The sequence below is a fragment of the Pinus tabuliformis genome, chromosome 2_1 (genome assembly GCF_031772625.1).
Source record: "Pinus tabuliformis cultivar Carrire ecotype Pingquan chromosome 2_1, CPIR1, whole genome shotgun sequence".
Lineage (NCBI taxonomy): Eukaryota > Viridiplantae > Streptophyta > Pinopsida > Pinales > Pinaceae > Pinus > Pinus tabuliformis.
Window position 1 is genome coordinate 36,295,215 of NC_142299.1, and position 17,045 is coordinate 36,312,259.

Consider the following 17,045-nt stretch of genomic DNA (forward strand, 5'->3'; position numbering starts at 1 on the left):
GTACTAGGGCTCAACCATTTGCTTTCCAACAGTACTTCAGCTGCTCCAAATGATACTGTTCTTAGAATCTACAACTCTCCCCTTTTATCACTAATTTGTCAAACCCAAATCACTGAGCTAGGGCACACAACTCTGCTCACTATCTGACCACTAGCTTCTTCAATGTGACTGAACTTAGGGCAACCAATAAATTGCCTTCCTGTATTCCTTGGAAACTTCAGCACAGCTCTAAAGGAATCACTGTTCTGGATACAAATTGATTGAAGTTTCAGCCTAGTTTACAGTTTTTGCGGCTAGGGTTACCTTATTCAGATATCAGACACTTTTATATGTTGTTTTGCCTTACAGTCCTGGAAAACTCCTACGTTATACCATTAGGTGACTCAGCCTTCACTTGGCCATGTCTTTCTCCACAAACAGTGTCTCATTCCTTCTTTGAAGCATACATCAGAGATACATAAACAAAAACATGCCAAGAATGTCCCATGTCTAGTCCTTGAACTCATCCTGTAATAAGCTGAATTTTAGCCCAAATTACGGTGCTACAGAGGCTGAAATTTCAGGCCTGAAATAGGCCAAAGTTACAGGCCAAAATCTGTGTTACAACAGGTCCAAAAATAGAGCTATGTTGCAGACATCTTGCAGGCCTGTAATGGGTATCACATATGCCAAAAATTGCAGTCCAAAATCTGCAAAACTAACAGGTTCAAATCACAGATTATCAAAAAAATTCGCTGTCCAAAATATGCCCAAATATATCCTTCTCACCCTCCTTTGTTATCTCACTGTATTATCTCTGAATTTATGTGATCCTCACCAAAAATTTTGATCGGCAGAATGAGGAGTACGAACCTATATTTATAGTGATTTCGTTTATAACTGAAGGGTCACATCTATTTGAAGTGAGGCCGACTTGTGTCTTTGAGCATAGGTCGGCTCAACATTAATTATATTTTTCTTAACTTAAAAAATCATTATCTCAGCAACCACTGGGAGTTTTGGGACAAGTAAGGGCTCATTAGAAAGAGGAAAAAATCCTCTTTAAGATGGTCTAGGTCCCATTGAGAAAAGATGCCTCTAAGGTGGCAAAAATTATTTTTCTTTGTCTGTCCTTGAATTTTTGTGCATAAAATGTTTGGGACAGCATGAGGTCATTAATGGCTTCTTCATTGTTATGACTCCAACTATGTCTTTATATTATTTTCACATCATCATGAAGTCCTCCATGTCATCATATGTCACCAAGTGATTCATTATAGTGTCAACATGTAATAGTGCAGCATTCATGTCATCATGTAGTCTCCAACCATGTCATCAAGAGCCATCACGTATGACATCAGTATATTAGATACATCATTGGCACTTAAGGTCTAGATCATCAATCAAGGCACATGATTGGCTTCTTCATTAGTGGCTTGACATATTAATAGCTTGACATCTTCATTGATGGCATCTTTATCAAACAAGAGTTTGTTCAACATGTACCTCATCATCATCTGGAACTAGGCATCTCAAGAATACTTGCCATCTCAGCCAATGCCATATTGACATCAATGACAACCTTGATTAACAGGTTGCAGTGTATGTGTTTCAATATTTTCCGTAGGAAACTGCAAATAATTTGGCTGATTAATTAACAAATAGAAGAAACATTATCAGTTACTGCAATAGGGATTCCGGTTGAGGAATTTTGACAAGAACACAAGAGAAGAAAATATATCCAAGCCCAAGTTATTCTTTTGAATGGAAATGTCTTAATTAAATTAATTAATCAGTTTTGATTTTTTTTCCTAAGCTTTAACTTAGGGAAATAGATTAATTAATTATTTAATAATTGAGACATGGTCGATTTTCCTTTAGAGACTTCTAGAAAAAATTCTAATTGATCTTTAACCATCGATTAGATCATTTCAGATCTAGATCTTAGTCGTTCATCTCTCAGTGAGAGATTATAAAGAAAATCAATGTGCATCCTAAGAGATCATGATCATGGTTATTGAGGTTGATACCAGCAAGGGTTTCAGCCAATGGTGCACGACTCATACTCGTATAAGACTCGTCTGGCTATTGACTTGGCGATCCGTATAAAACTCAGGAACAACCCATAGAAGACTCGTATACGACTTGACCTCCATTTTCCCTTTCCTTCCACATGATCTCCAACAAAAAAAAAAAAATCGAATTTTGAGTGTCTCCATGAGTCTTATGCAGGTCATATGCAATTCTTCACGGGCTAAATGTGGGTAGCCAAGTTTTATGTGTGTTTTGGTGAGTACAAGTAGAAACCGCGAGTTCTATGCAAGTGACCCGTCTCGCTATAAAACCCGTCAAGACCCATGGGTACTCGCGGGTCCTATAAGAGTCGTGCTACACTGGTTTCAGCAGTAGTGAATATTTTCCAAGGTTTTCTTTCATCAGTACTGTCCCAGTTTCCGAGATCTGGAGGAGGAATTCTCCCAGAGTTCTTCTACAAAAAAGGAAAAGGAGGTCGAGTTATTGAGGTCGTGAGGATTCCAAGAGGGTCATGTTTTCTCTTAGAGAGGCCAAGATTCCTTGTGGAGATCGTATTTGTGAGGAGGAGGTCATACAAGATTGCCAAGAGGGTCGCACAAGTTGCCAGAAGAGCCAAGAAGTTGATTTCGTCCACACTATGAGCATCAAAGGGTCCAGGAGCCACATGTTTTGTGTCGTACAAGTTGTATTTGCTAGTGTGAGGCCATATCAGGTTGCAGAAGGAGGTCGTGAGCCTTCCAAAAGTTTGATCGACTTGTAGAGGTGAAAAAATATTTTGCCAAAGCTTTGCTGAGGTTTGGCAAGCTGTGTTGTAATATTCATCAATTGCAGAATTTCTTGAAGATTAATAAAACCATCCGATCTAAAGAATCGGTTTTCCCTTCGAGGTTTTTCCAGGGACATTTTGTCTAAAAATATTGTGCCCATTATGTGATTGGCTTCTTTCTAGAGTTTTTGCAGTTTATTTTTGGTGAATATTGTAATTGTGTTTTTTATTCAATGTTTGCAGTATAATAATTTTGCTCAGAATTAAATACATTGGATAATTACCGGTTGATTGCAATAAGCAATATTTTTCTCAATTTTTCACACTAGTGGGGCTTTGCACTAGGTACAAGATTTTGCTGTAACAGTACCAAACTAGTCCAACTTGACCGAGTCCATACCTACTCATCCAAGTTATTCCTTATAAGCCCAAAACACATATTTTGAGGGTAAACTTAATTTTTAGAAACCAACCCTAAACCCTAAAACCTTATTACAAAGAGACCACAACCCCACCCCCCACCAAATAATTTGCCTCTCATCTCTCTCATTGAGCATTTGTGTGCATTTGGAATTTTTTGGAGCAGCATTGAAGATTGTCCTTTAGAAAATGAATATATGATAATGGAAGAAAGTCTACCAGATGATTTGCACGCAGTGATCTTTGTAGGTTGTTATTATCATCTAAAAGGCGAGATATTTCATTGTCCTTTGCCTCAATGATTTTGTTAGCCATTTCCCGAAACGAATCATGCTCCTCCTGAAAGTCAACAGAACACTTTTAAACCTTCATCTAACACACAAATGATGTAAATTTAGTATTAAATAGACATTGGAGTTTGAAAATAGAAAGCATATAGATGGAATGGCATAAAGCCTACCTTAAGTTTCTCATAGTTCATCCTGAATGAATTTAGGTCTTCATCTGAACTTGTTATAGCCGTTTTACTTGTTTGAGCCTCTAGAGCCTCATATTTTACTTCAAAAAGATACAGTGAAATTTTGTCAGTAAATAAAAGTTGCATCTGTCCATTTAGAAGATATGAAGATGAGAAAATCTTAAAAGTTAAAGTAATAAATCTCATCATATATGACATTTTTCAATGAAAAAAAGTTAAATTAACTAATCGCAAAGGAAACAGAAATATTTACAACGCCATGTTTCTTGAACATTCGAGAGAGTACTCTGCCATGCTTCTTGTTCTGATCGCAGATGAGCTTTTGTGGACTCAAGTTTCATTGCCATGTCTTTAATCCTCTGTTCTGCATCTATGAGAGACACAGCCCTATAAAAGGAAACAGAGTCATCATACTACATTTAAAGCTCTACATATTTTACAGCATGCACATGTTTAAGAAGATTTACTTTACATGGAAACAGCAACAAACAAAAGCTTAAAAACTACGGACAGATATCTGTGTCCACGTGAATAGGATAGGAAATTTTAAGAATTATGTACAATAAAATAATAGACATTTATAGAGAACAAGGGAAGTTAATCCCTCCAAGACAATTATAGAGGACAAGGGAAATCCCTCCAAGCAAGACTTGGAACTTCACAAGAGTTTCTTGGTACTAAAACATCACAAAGGACTCACAGAAAATAGGTCCATTTAAATGGATCTATGAACTCCAGCAATCAGGTGACACCCATTGAAGTTAGAAGTTTTTATAAACATAACATTACATTCTCACCTGGCTGCAAGCTCAGTTTCATGATCTTTGACAGAATCTTGAAGAGCTTTCAGAGCACGATCTCTTTCAGCAAAGGCTAAAGCTGCCTCTCTTTGGGCATCCTGTAATGAAAACATAAATGGCCAATTGAACAAGAGAAGAAACCTTCAGAAAATACAATTTTCAAGTACTCTCTTGAGCCTTCATACAGTATCTACTTATGTCAAGTTATTTGTTTAGCCAATCATGTTACAGATAACAGAGATGAGCATTTCACTTTAAAAAATTAAAACATTTACCTGACCTGGTAGTTGTAAAACAACTACATATATCTAACCAATTTTCTTGGCAATCATCATAAAAATAATCAAATAACTTGCCTTTAAAGCAGCCTCTTGAGCAGCTACAAGATCCATATCCTTTACAGCAGACAGCTCTGCATCCTTTTTTTGAAGAAGAGCATGAGCGCGATTCTTGTAAGCTTTAAAGTCATCTTCTAATCGACTAATCTGCATATTATGAAAAGGATTAAAAAATATGAAAGTTCATATCATATATTTGCCAGTGAATATAATATCTTAATACTATAGCCCTAAGTTGCAGAAAACAACCACCCCCCTCATACCAAAAACTATGAAACAGCCCAAAACATTGAAACATGTACCAAACACACCTGAAATGTTTCAGGCATGTATTGCAATTTGGAAACAGAGCCCAATACAGATCATCATGTTTCAGCCCAAGATTCACTCACTTCAGTGCTGAAATTTTTTGGGCCCACACAAGTGGCCATGAGGACTAGCGGATACAGAAAAAATAAAAACCTCTAATCTATAAAAATTAAAGACATATTAGCTTTTAATGCATTTCTAAACCTAGTTACTTCAATTTTACATTAATATGAGAAAAAAAATTAATTACAAATTTGAAAAATAAAAAATCTCCAGAAACCTTAACAACCTCTCTATTCCTACAACGAACTTCCAATTTTCAGTCATTCCTCACACATTCTTTGATGGTATAGGTTCCCTATGGCACCAGCAAGGATTTCTCTTGTGTTTGGAGCATTGGAAGCAAGCTTTGGCACATTGTAAGCTTTGGAGGTGGCCAGCTAGAGGACAGTTGTGGCCAGCAAGAGCAAGGTTGTGGGAGGCCTTATCTTCGGTGAACAGCTTTCTTCACTGCTTTTGCAAAAATTTATGTCTTCTCAAAGTAATGTTTCTCATGTCCCTTAACCTGCTACATGAAGCAAGCAAAATGATTATTATCCTTTTTGGAAGTATGTTAACAAGCCCAATCAAATGCCCAGTGGGTGTTCATGTGAATGGAGCTGTGATCCATGCAAAATAAACAAGATTTTCAAGACTCTTACTCAAAAGTGAGGCTAAATATCTAACCCCGAGGGATGGCTCAGTTGGTTCAAGCCTTTCCTCTTTGGCATAATGTCAGGGAGGCTGCAAGATCCATTCACACCAAGTCCTAAGGGATTACCAGTGGCTCATGCCACTAGACTCTATAGCTTAACACTACTCTCCATATGGAAAACCAGGTAAGAGGCGGGGAATGCATGGGGCAAACCAGAGAAGAGAGAGGGAATGCACAGGGCACTTGGGTTTTAATACCAATTTGTGCCTCATGCAGAAGCTCAAGGTTTTCCATTAGCTCAAATGGATGGACAGATACAAGGCATATGCCATTGGTCAATGAAATAGCATCATCACCAAAAGGAGCAATGTTTTTGAAGGCAGAATATTAATCAATTGAGATAGTAATTTCATTGCTAAAATTCTAATTATTACTATTCAACAAGTAGACCCAACCAATGTGGTGTAAGTTGTCATGGATTAACTTGTTTGCAAAGTTGCAAGCTTGATTATTAACAGTAAATATAATCACAATCTTTGGACTCCTTGCATTTTCCATAGTTTATATCTTATTTTAGAAGAGTTTGAGGATGAAATTCCATGGATTAAGGAGCTCAGAGGGCAAGCTAGGGACATATAAAATTCATCACTGCTCTGCACTAGCGTCCAAGTACAAATTGGAGCTGTTAAAAGTTGCTGAGACAAGACATGCCTCAAAATCCATCCTGTTGCATTGAGTGGAGATAGTCAGATTCAAAGAAGGATCGTATGGTGTGTTGTCACACAAAATGTCTAGGCACCGCGACAACGGCTCAAATCAGGGTTGTCAAACTGATCCCCAGTCACTCCATTTGAGTTGTCTCCCAATAGCAGACTAAGGGGGGTAGACCCTATGGAAATGGAAAAAGGAAAAATAGTTGGGAACCAACCAACCTGGGAGACACAACTAAGCAACCAATACTTGTTTTAGATTGTGCAAGATTTTAAAGATTCAAAATGATTTGAAGAAAGTGATACCAGGTTGGTTGGTTCCCAACTATTTTTTCCTTTTTCCATTTCCATAGGGTCTACCCCCCTTAGTCTGCAATTGGGAGACAACTCAAACAGAGTGATTGGGGATCAGTGTGACAACCCCCAATCTGAGCCGTTGTCGCGGTGATTACACATTTTGTGCGACAACATTTTTTGGCACCGTTGTCGAGGACCAATTTATTGGACCTTGGCTTTACGACAATTCTCATCTTTCATCTTCTATCCTTCATCTTTCATCTCAGGTGTCTGAGTTAGATTCTTGTCCAAGTGGCAACTCCATTTTATTCATTTCCTACAAGGGTTTGCACTAGAAGGAATCCAAGTACCCTGATTAATCCCACTCCAGATCCTGAAAAGGTTTTTAGAGTTCAATTAAACAGGCTCTCTTCCCGTGCACACCTTGATAATCTTGGACAAGAAGCTCTCTCTAATATCCATTCGCTTTTTTCAGATCCCATTCAGCAAGACATCATGGATGACTTGTATCTTCCTTGCAATTTCGCTAACATTCAAAGTTACCCGCATGATCTTCCTACTACAAGTATGGATAAATTCCCTGTTTTCCAAGGCAATAATGTGGTAAGCGTTAAAGATTAGCTTAATCGCTTTAGGCATTTCATTAACAAATGGGGTGGTGCTAATGTTGCTCATGAGGATGTGAGGATGAAGCTCTTTGTGCTCTCTTTGGAAGAGGATGCTTTAGAATGGTTCACCTAAAGACTTGATCATTCCTTCAATTCATTACAAGCTCTTACTAATGCCTTTAAGGATAAGTTTCGAGATAAGAGGGAAGAAAGGCATCTGGTTAAAGCCTTAAGTATCATAAAGAAAAAAGAGAATGAAACCGTTGAGGAATTTAACAGAAGGTTTAATGGTATCGTTAAGGAATTACCTCAAGATTATAAACCTCCTAATAAATCTCTCTGGGACTTCTACATTGATGCCTTTAATGCTGACACCTCTTATGAATTAAGACATGCTAAACTTCCTGATTATAAGGAATGTCAAACTTTAGCCGAAGAGCTTGAGAAGGATAAGAAGGCATCTGGAAAATCTGAGATTCCAAGCTTTGATAGATCTTCCACAAAGCTAAAAGAGCTTAAGGGCAAAGAAGTAAAGGAATCTGAGGATGAGCCTATGCAAAAGATACTTCAAAAGTTGGAAAGCATGGAGCTCAACCAAGCAAAATTAATCTCTAACCATGCTAAAGAGATAGGGACTCTGCAATCTAGGTTGGTCCAAATGGAAAGGTCTTAAGCTCAAAGTTCCCAACCTAGAAATAATAACAAAAATAATAATGCTTGGCAGAGGAAAGGGCAATCAAATGAACATTGACTGCCAAATCCCCTTGAATCTACCAATCTTGTTGAGGATGCTCCTCCATATTGTAGGGCTTGTAATGCCTTGCATGAAGAAGCTACTTGCCCCACTATCAAGAGAATTGTGGATAATGGGATCTTTGGGGCAAGTAACCAAATTAATGTTTTTGGTAGGGAATATCACCTATGAAATAAAAATTGGGGTGGGGTTAAGGAGCATAGTCATGATGTCAGACCTTTCGCATCTTCCTATAGTATAAATAATTTTGACCGTGACAACGATATGCTGGTTAAATTATTCGATGAAAGGCCCTCTCTAGATCAAATCTTAGAAATTGCAAGAGATAAGGGGCTAACTTATCAAAGAAGGGATAAAGATCAAAGCGATAATCATGCCCTCCTTCGAAATTTTAGCCCCTCCTCTGAAATGAATATTGATTTGGGAGGATGGTTGAACAATTCTAAATTTGGGTTCTTGTCACCGAAGTTTTGAAAATCCCTTCCCAAAGGGCTAAGTTGTTAAATGCCATTGAGAATCCTCATATTAATGTTACTCAAGACAAGGCTCCTGAGACTGTCTACCAGGATGCTCCTGTGTATTTGCAAAGTATGGATTCTAACAACAATGAGCATCAACCTTTTTTCATTACCTTGATGGTTAATGGTTACAGGTTGTACAATTGCATGTTAGATTCGGGAGCTTCAACTTGTGTTATGACCAAGAGGGTCATGGAGCAACTAAATTTAAGGATTTCCAGGCCTTACTACAACATATGTGCCATGGATTCTAAGAAAATCGAAGTTCATGGGTTAATAAAGGATTTGCAAGTCCATTTCTCTGTCTACCCTGACATTATGTTCGTGATAAACATAGTTGTAGTTGATGTTCCTGATGCTTGGTGTAAGCTATTGTCTAGGAAATGGACCTCTGATCTAAGAGGAAGTACCCAAATGAATTGGTCATATGCTATGATTCCTTCTATTGGCATTATGATATAAGTGTTGTCCTTAATAGCAACTCACTCAAATGAAATATCACAATACAACAGATTAACAACAAAGAATTACAGATCAGACTACACAGAATGAAGAAAGAGAGGTATACGCAGGTTCACCTTGACCAAGTTGCGTATACACGCAGGTTCACTGACCACAAGTAGCATATACATACACATGCACTTTCACATAAGGAAAAGCGCGTATACCTTGGAAAACTAAGTTTTTGGTCCTAAGTATTTGGTCCATGGTATTTTGATCCATGGTATTGGTCCAAGGTATCTGGTTCGAGGTATTGACCCTAGGTATTTGGTCCAAGGTATCTGGTCCGAGGTATGAACCCTAGGTATTTGGTCCAAGGTATCTGGTTCGAGGTATGAACCCTAGGTATTTGGTCCAAGGTATTGGTCCTAAGTGGTTTTGATCCATGGTATTGAGAAAAGCCTAAAACTATAAAAGGAGGAGAAGATCATTAGGCCAAGTGTGCAAGTATCGAATATCTGATGAAGTGTGAGATCTAGTATGCAGGTTATTGGCTTATGGTGTTGTGCTTGATCTGAACCAAGGATGAACGTTAGTGGTTGATGAAGGATAAGATCTAATAATGGATCGGGATCTTAAGGCTTGAAATAAATTAACATTATGTGGTTTGATCATGTATAGTCTAGATCTGAATACTAACATATGTGTTATTCTGTTAATATTATGATCTAGGTATAACTGAAGTCTGGAATAGTTGCAGAATTATGAATTAAAATTTGCAGATATATACGCTGGTTGGCTTTGAGAAAAGCGCGTATATACGCAGGCTCGACACATGGAAGTACCGTATACCTTATAAAGCATATTTCAGTTGTTTCTGTTTGCTGTTGCAGAGTTTTGGGTTCTGGTTTGGGTTCTGGTTAGTGTATTCTGGTGACAGTATTCTGAATGATCAGATTGATTGTGATTTAATGATGGGTTGTCAAAGTGATTGATTGATTCAGTTGTGGTTGATTCAAAAAGTGATGATTGAGTTTCACTGATTGGTTGATGCAGATGTATTTGATGATTGAATTGTAGTTATGATGTTGTTGATAGATCCAGTCTGAAAATTTATGAAACGTAGTCCTTAGGGGAAGAAAGAAGGTCGTAGCCTTCTGTAGGTCGCCGCCTACGTACTAGTAAACATATCGGCTAGTAGAAGAGTTAGGGGGTTGTAGCTCCCTTCTAGTAGAAGCTGGAGAACGAGAGAAGGTTGTAACCTTCTGCAGGTAGAAGCCTGCGTATTGGTATAAGTCTGCAACAGTACAATATTGTAAACAGATTTGCTTATTATTAAAAGAAGACAGAGACGACAGCAGCAGGTGGTTTTCACCCACATTGGGTTTCCACCTTATATCTTGGTGTTCATGTGTGTTGCTTATGTGTGATGCTTTATTCTACATTTACTGCACTATCTAATAAATCTCTGATATACTGGTTAAAGTTAAATGCATGATAAATTGGGAAAATCAAAAGTTCTCTGCATATACGTTGGTTGCTTTAAATACAGTCACGTATACATGCTAGTTCACTTAGCAGAAGCGGTGTATACAAATTTGTTTGGGAAATTAAATTATTGATCTGATAACACTGATTCACCCCCCCCTCTCAGTATTATTTCCAAAAATTTGTATCAGAGCAGGTCTTTCAGAAGAAGCTTGATCGCTTTAAGGGAAATCCATCATCATGAGTAATCAAGAAAGCGTGGAATCCATCAGATAGCGAATCTTTAATGGAAGCAACTTTGTTTATAGGAAGATAAGAACCACAGCCTATCTACAATCACTTGGAAGGGATGTCTGGAAAATGGTGGAAGGACGATATACATTTCCATCAGCAATTCCTACAGATATGGCAAGTAAAAAGCAATATGAAACCAATGCCAGGGATGTCAATACATTATTGGGAAGTTTGTCACAGTCAAAGTTTGTCAAAGTTATGCAGCTCAAATCAGCCAAAGAAATATAGGACAAAATCGTTCTAAGCTATGAAGGAGACTCTCAGGTAAAACGTGCTAAACTGAAAACTCCTAGAATTCAATATGAAACTCTTAAGATGCACAATGATGAAAGTATAGCTAGTTACTTCTTATGTATAGATGAGGCTGTTAATTGTATGAAGAATCTGGGTGAAGAGATAAAGGAAGTTACCTTAGTTGAGAAAGTTTTAAGATCCTTGTCTACTAAATTTGAATCAAAAGTATCTGCCATAGAAGAAAAACAGGATCTACAGACTATCACTATGACACAACTTCACGGAATCTTAACTGCCTTTGAGATGAGAAAAGCGCATTTAAAGCTTCGGCAAAAAGAAAGAAAGAACTCAATGAATCAGGATATATTTCAGAAGAAGATGATGAAGTAAACTTTGTCAAGAAGCTTCAACGGAGTTCCGGAAGATTTAGAGGTAAACTACCCTTCAAATGTTTTGCCTGTGGTAGAGTTGGTCATTATGCTGCCAAACGTCCTCATAAAGATAAATATGATAAAGGGAAGGAATCTACAAAATGGAACAGAAAACAAATTGTAAGTAAAAAGAGTTACTATACTCATGAAGATAGCGATGTTTTATCAAATAGTGATGAAGATGAAAATAGTAATGACTATAGACTTCTAATGGCTTATGACGATGATAATTTTTGGGATGCTTTAGAAGAAGATGAACTTCATAAAGAAATCTCTAAACTCAAAATCTGTTTAGAAAAAAAGAATATGATTATAGATACCTTGACATACCAACTTGCTAAAAAAGAAAAACACAATGAAAAACTAAAATGTGAAATTATGGGTCCAAGAAAGGATCTTGAGAAAACAAAATCTTTGAATCTTAGATTTGCTAAAGGATCAGAAACCTTAAATGAAATTATCAAAGTGTAGAGTTCTCCTCTGACAAAGACAGGTCTTGGATATACTGAAGAAGCATCTCAATCACAGAAGTCGCCAACCTCCACTAAAAGCTATCTTGATGCAGCGAAGAACAGTGAACAGTATGACAATCGTCAGCAAAGGCATAAAGCAAATCACCAGGTAAATCAAGCTCAATTTGCTTCAAGAATGAACAGAAGCCACAACCAACCTCAGGTAAATCATACTCAATTTGCTTTAAAGATGAATATCAATAGAAACTACAATCACCAAGTCAATAGATTCGATAATCATTGGAACTTCTTTATGGCCAATGTTTCTCATGTCATAATTTTGGACACAAAGCTGCTCAATGTGTTGCTTACAAAACCATCATGACTAGAGAAGCATGAAATCAAAGGAATGTGACAGGGATCAAGAAAGGTCCCTATAATAGCTTTTCTCTTCTTGAAAATGAAATAGAATGCTCAATCTGTAACAAATTTGGCCATGAAGAATCTGAATGCAGAAGCAAATTTCGGCAAACATCTCAAGAGGAGCAAACTCCATTAAATCCCAAGATATGGAGAAGGAAAAAACCTCAAACAGAAAGATGTAGTATAGCCTTGTATGCAGAAGAACAAGAAAATCAGTGGTACATCGACAATGGATGCTCAAAACACATGATAGGTGACAAAGAAAAACTTCACTCATATAATGCCTTAGAAAAGGAAAAGAATGTCTCATTTGGAAACGACACTCCTGCTGTCATAAAAGGTAAAGGCTATGTTTTCTTGAAAGAAAAGGTTAAAGTTGGGAATGTTATGTATGTAGACGGTCTAAAGCATAACCTATTGAGTGTCGGTCAAATGTGTGATCAAGGAAATGAAGTGGTGTTTCGATCAAACGGATGTGTTTTTCGTGAGCTTGATACAGGAGAAACCGTCACCAAAGGTACAAGAACTCCAAACAACTTATACATACTCAAGGGAGGGCAACAACAGTGTTATCTAAACAAAAATGATGAAAACTAGCTATGGCATAGAAGATTGGGACATCTAAGCGTTTCTCAAATAAGAAAAGCATGCAGACTCCAGGTTGTCCGTGATCTTCTAGATATCAGCATTGCTGAAAATACAATATGCAAACCATGTCAATTCGGTAAGCAAACCAAATCTCACTTCATTGAACAAGGGTCAGCTAGTAAGCCTCTTGAACTTGTTCATACTGATTTATGTGGACCATCACGGAAAAAGTCACCTTGTGGAGAAGAATACTTTATTTTGTTCATTAATGATTTTTCTAAAATGTGTTGGATAAGTCTTCTAAAGCATAAAGACGAAGCATTTGAAAAGTTCAAAGCCTTCAAAGCTTTAGTTGAAAATGAATCAAATCGCAAAATCAAATGCCTCAGATCTGATCGAGGAGGGGAATTTACCTCGGATGAATTATTTGACTTTTGTGAACAACATGGAATAAAAAAGCAGTTCTCCGCCGCAAGGACTCCATAGCAAAATGCGGTGGTAGAAAGAATGAAAAAAACTGTTCAACAAATGGCTTGAGCTATGCTAGATGAATCTGGAACTCCTGCAACATTCTGAGGTGAAGTTGCATTCGCCGCTGTAACTATTCTCAACCCAGCAAATGTTCAGGTAAACAGCACTCAAACTCCACATGAACTCTGGTATGGTAAGACTCCTACTGTAAAATACTTTAAAGTTTTTGGAAGCAAATGTTATATCAAAAGCACTGATGAAAAACTTGGTAAGTTTGAGCCCAAAGCAAATGAAGGTATTCTTCTTGGTTACTCTTCCCAAAGTAAAGGATATAAATGTTATAATAAAAGACTTGGGAAAATTGTTGAAAATATTGATGTTGTAGTTGATGAAGCATGCAAAAATCCAAAACAGATAAAAACCGAAGATTATGACAATGAAGAACATGGGGATTATTTTCCCACATCAAATCACAATGATTCTGAAGAAGAAACCAATGAAGCACCATAAGAAGAGATAATGGTAGAAGAAAAGACTCTATCTAGGTATGTTCAGAAAAATCATCCAAAAACTCAGATTTTAGGGGAAAAAGGGGCAGGTGTACAGACAAGAAGAACTATTACAGAAACCTCAAGCTATCTAGCATTACTATCCTCCACCAAACCTCAAAATGTAAATGAAGCATGCAAAGATGAATGTTGGGTCAAGGCCATGAATGAAGAACTTGAGCAAATTGAAAAGAATAATACTTGGGAATTAATTCCTAGACCTCATGATAAAAATATCGTAGGAACTAAATGGATATTCAAAAACAAGCTAAATGAAAATGGAGAAGTTATTAGAAACAAGGCCAGACTTGTTTGTAAAGGGTATGCTCAACAAGAAAGTATAGATTTTGAAGAAACTTTTGCACCTGTCGCTAGACTTGAAGCCATAAGGATGTTTCTTGCTCTTTATAGCTTTCAGAAATTCAAAGTATACCAAATGGATGTAAAATTTGCTTTCCTTAATGGAGATTTAGAAGAAGAAGTCTATATTGAACAACCAAAAGGATTCATTCTTGAAAATGATGCAAAACTTGTATGCAAACCAATGTTTTAAGACTCCGACTCGGACTTCACCTCGGTCGAGGGTCAACTCTGACTCCGACTCCGACTTGGACTCGGTATCGACTCGGTCGGCTCGATTTCAATGACTCGGTCATTGTAAAAAATACATTAAATATTTATTTTTTTAAAAACACATAATTTTAAAGATTTTTATTCATGTTTCCAAACACACAGCATTAGAATATAGATAGAAAACAACATATGATCAAAGTAGGCTCATGAATATATCCATTATATTAAAATGGCACCCAGTGCATTGTCCAATACATACATGATGATGATATAGAGATCAAAACAAAAACACAAAACCAAGGAGGCTAGAAATGGCCTCTACAACAAAAGTCTGTGACTAGTACTACTGGCTACTGCTAGAGTTGCCAACATCATCTGGCTCAGTGTTACTTGGGAGCGGGAGCGAAAGCGGGGAGCGGGAGCGAAAACGGGAGTGGGAGCGACATTTTCGGAAGCTCCCGGTTTGGGAGCGAATCCCGAAGGAGTTCGACAACCAATGTCACTAACATCAAAGTACATAGAGGGATTGGTGGTCTTGATTAAATAGAGTTCCATACCCTAATACATGACAAAATTCAATAGAAACATTGCAATCCCCCAATCCTGAAATCCTAAAAAACCAAGAAGTCTGTTGGATTTTGAATGAAATCTAAAATTCTACTTTCTCCATATGAAATCCAATGAGGCCGGAACCACTCTCAAACATCTTGAGTCATTTCATGGTAATGTTAAAAATTGAAGTAAAATGATGAAAATGAAGATTAAGGAAAATGTCACTTTTACTTTAAGAATTTATCATTACTATGAATAGCATAGCCTTAGTAGGGCAATATGATCAAATACTAGGGTTTGGGAGAGGGGAATGGACCACAAAGACCAACAAACTAATTCATAAACCCCTTTGGAGTCCCCCACACTAAGAAAATTTTTATAAAAAATCAAAAAAAGGTGTGTTTTTATGGTTCATTGGCCATTGTCAGCTACCCGGCCAAGTCAACCAAGTTATGACTGACTCGGTCGAGTCATGCTATGACTCAGCCGGGTCAATCATAACTCGGTCAACCGAACCGAATTTTCTGTCGGGTTGAAATTTCTTTTCCGGCTCGAACCAAATCAGCCGAGTCGGTTCCGAGCCGGTCGGATCTTAAAACAATGATGCAGACTCAGAAAGGCTCTCTATGGTCTAAAACAGGCTCCAAGGGCCTAGTATTACCGCCTTGACAAATATCTACACCAACAAGGTTTTTCAAAAGGGTCAGCAAATAGCAATCTATATACAAAGATTTACATTGATAAATTGCTAATAATTGTTGTTTATGTTGATGATATCATTTTTTGTAGCAATGAAGAATCCATGAGTCAAAATTTTGCTTCAGTAATGCAGCAAGAATTTGAAATGTCCTTGCTTGGTGAACTTACCTATTTTTTTGGTCTACAAGTTCAACAAAATAAAGATAGTATTTTTCTTTCACAAACCAAATATCTCAAACAGAGCTTGAAAAAGTACAGCATGGAAGATTCTAAACCTATATGTACGCCAATGGTAACAAGATGCAATCTCAGCTCAAATGATGAATCAGCAGCAGTACATCAATCAACTTACAAATCCATGATTAGCAATCTGCTTTATCTAACAGGTACCCGACCTGACATCATGCATGCAGTAGGAATAGTTGGAAGATTCCAAGCAAATCCAAAGGAATCACACCTTCAGGCGGTCAAAAGGATTTTCAAATATCTTCAAGAAACACAGAACTTTGGCTTATGGTATCCTAGAGATACAGATCTTACTCTTCATGCATATAAAGATGCAGACTGGGAAGGAAGTGTTGATGTCAAAAAAACACTAGTGATGGTGCATTCTATATAGGTTCCAGGTTAATGTCTTGGTTCAGCAAAAAAAAAGTTCAATTGCGTTATCTACAGCTGAAGCAGAATATGTGGCTGCTGCATCTTGTTGCACACAACAACTTTGGATGATGCAAACATTGCAAGACATTCAGATCACATGCACTTCACCCATCTCCATTCTATGTGATAATACAAGTGCCATCAGTATTTCAAAGAATCCAGTCATGCACTCCAAGACCAAGCACATACCCATCAAATACCATTTTCTACATGAACAAGTGCTTGAACAAAAGGTCAAATTGGAATATGTTCCCTCCAAAAAACAGGTTGTTGATATATTCACTAAACCACTGCCCGAAGAGACATTTGAATATCTCAAACAAAAGCTGGGAGTAGTTGCTACATCATCCTGCTATTAAATCAAACTTTTCAGAGAAAGGTGATTATACGCGTGTTTCCTAAAGTGAAGTCGCGTACACACGTTTCCATGGGTCAAGGAGCGTATATGTTTTTCAAGCAAGAAAAACAGTGGGGCAGGCTCTGATA

General features: G+C 37.4%; 1 protein-coding gene across 1 annotated transcript in view; it reads right to left on the bottom strand.

The window, feature by feature from the left end:
- The window catches only part of ATGRIP (Golgi-localized GRIP domain-containing protein), a 456,132-nt gene that overhangs the window by 147,830 nt on the left and 291,257 nt on the right, over window positions 1-17,045 (bottom strand). Inside the window, exons 16-20 of the mRNA XM_089402096.1 lie at window positions 4,834-4,962; window positions 4,475-4,575; window positions 3,931-4,064; window positions 3,660-3,757; window positions 3,419-3,538 (exon numbers count right to left, since the gene is read on the bottom strand). Coding sequence (XP_089258222.1) covers window positions 3,419-3,538; window positions 3,660-3,757; window positions 3,931-4,064; window positions 4,475-4,575; window positions 4,834-4,962 — 582 coding nt within the window. The remainder of the gene's footprint in view (window positions 1-3,418; window positions 3,539-3,659; window positions 3,758-3,930; window positions 4,065-4,474; window positions 4,576-4,833; window positions 4,963-17,045) is intronic.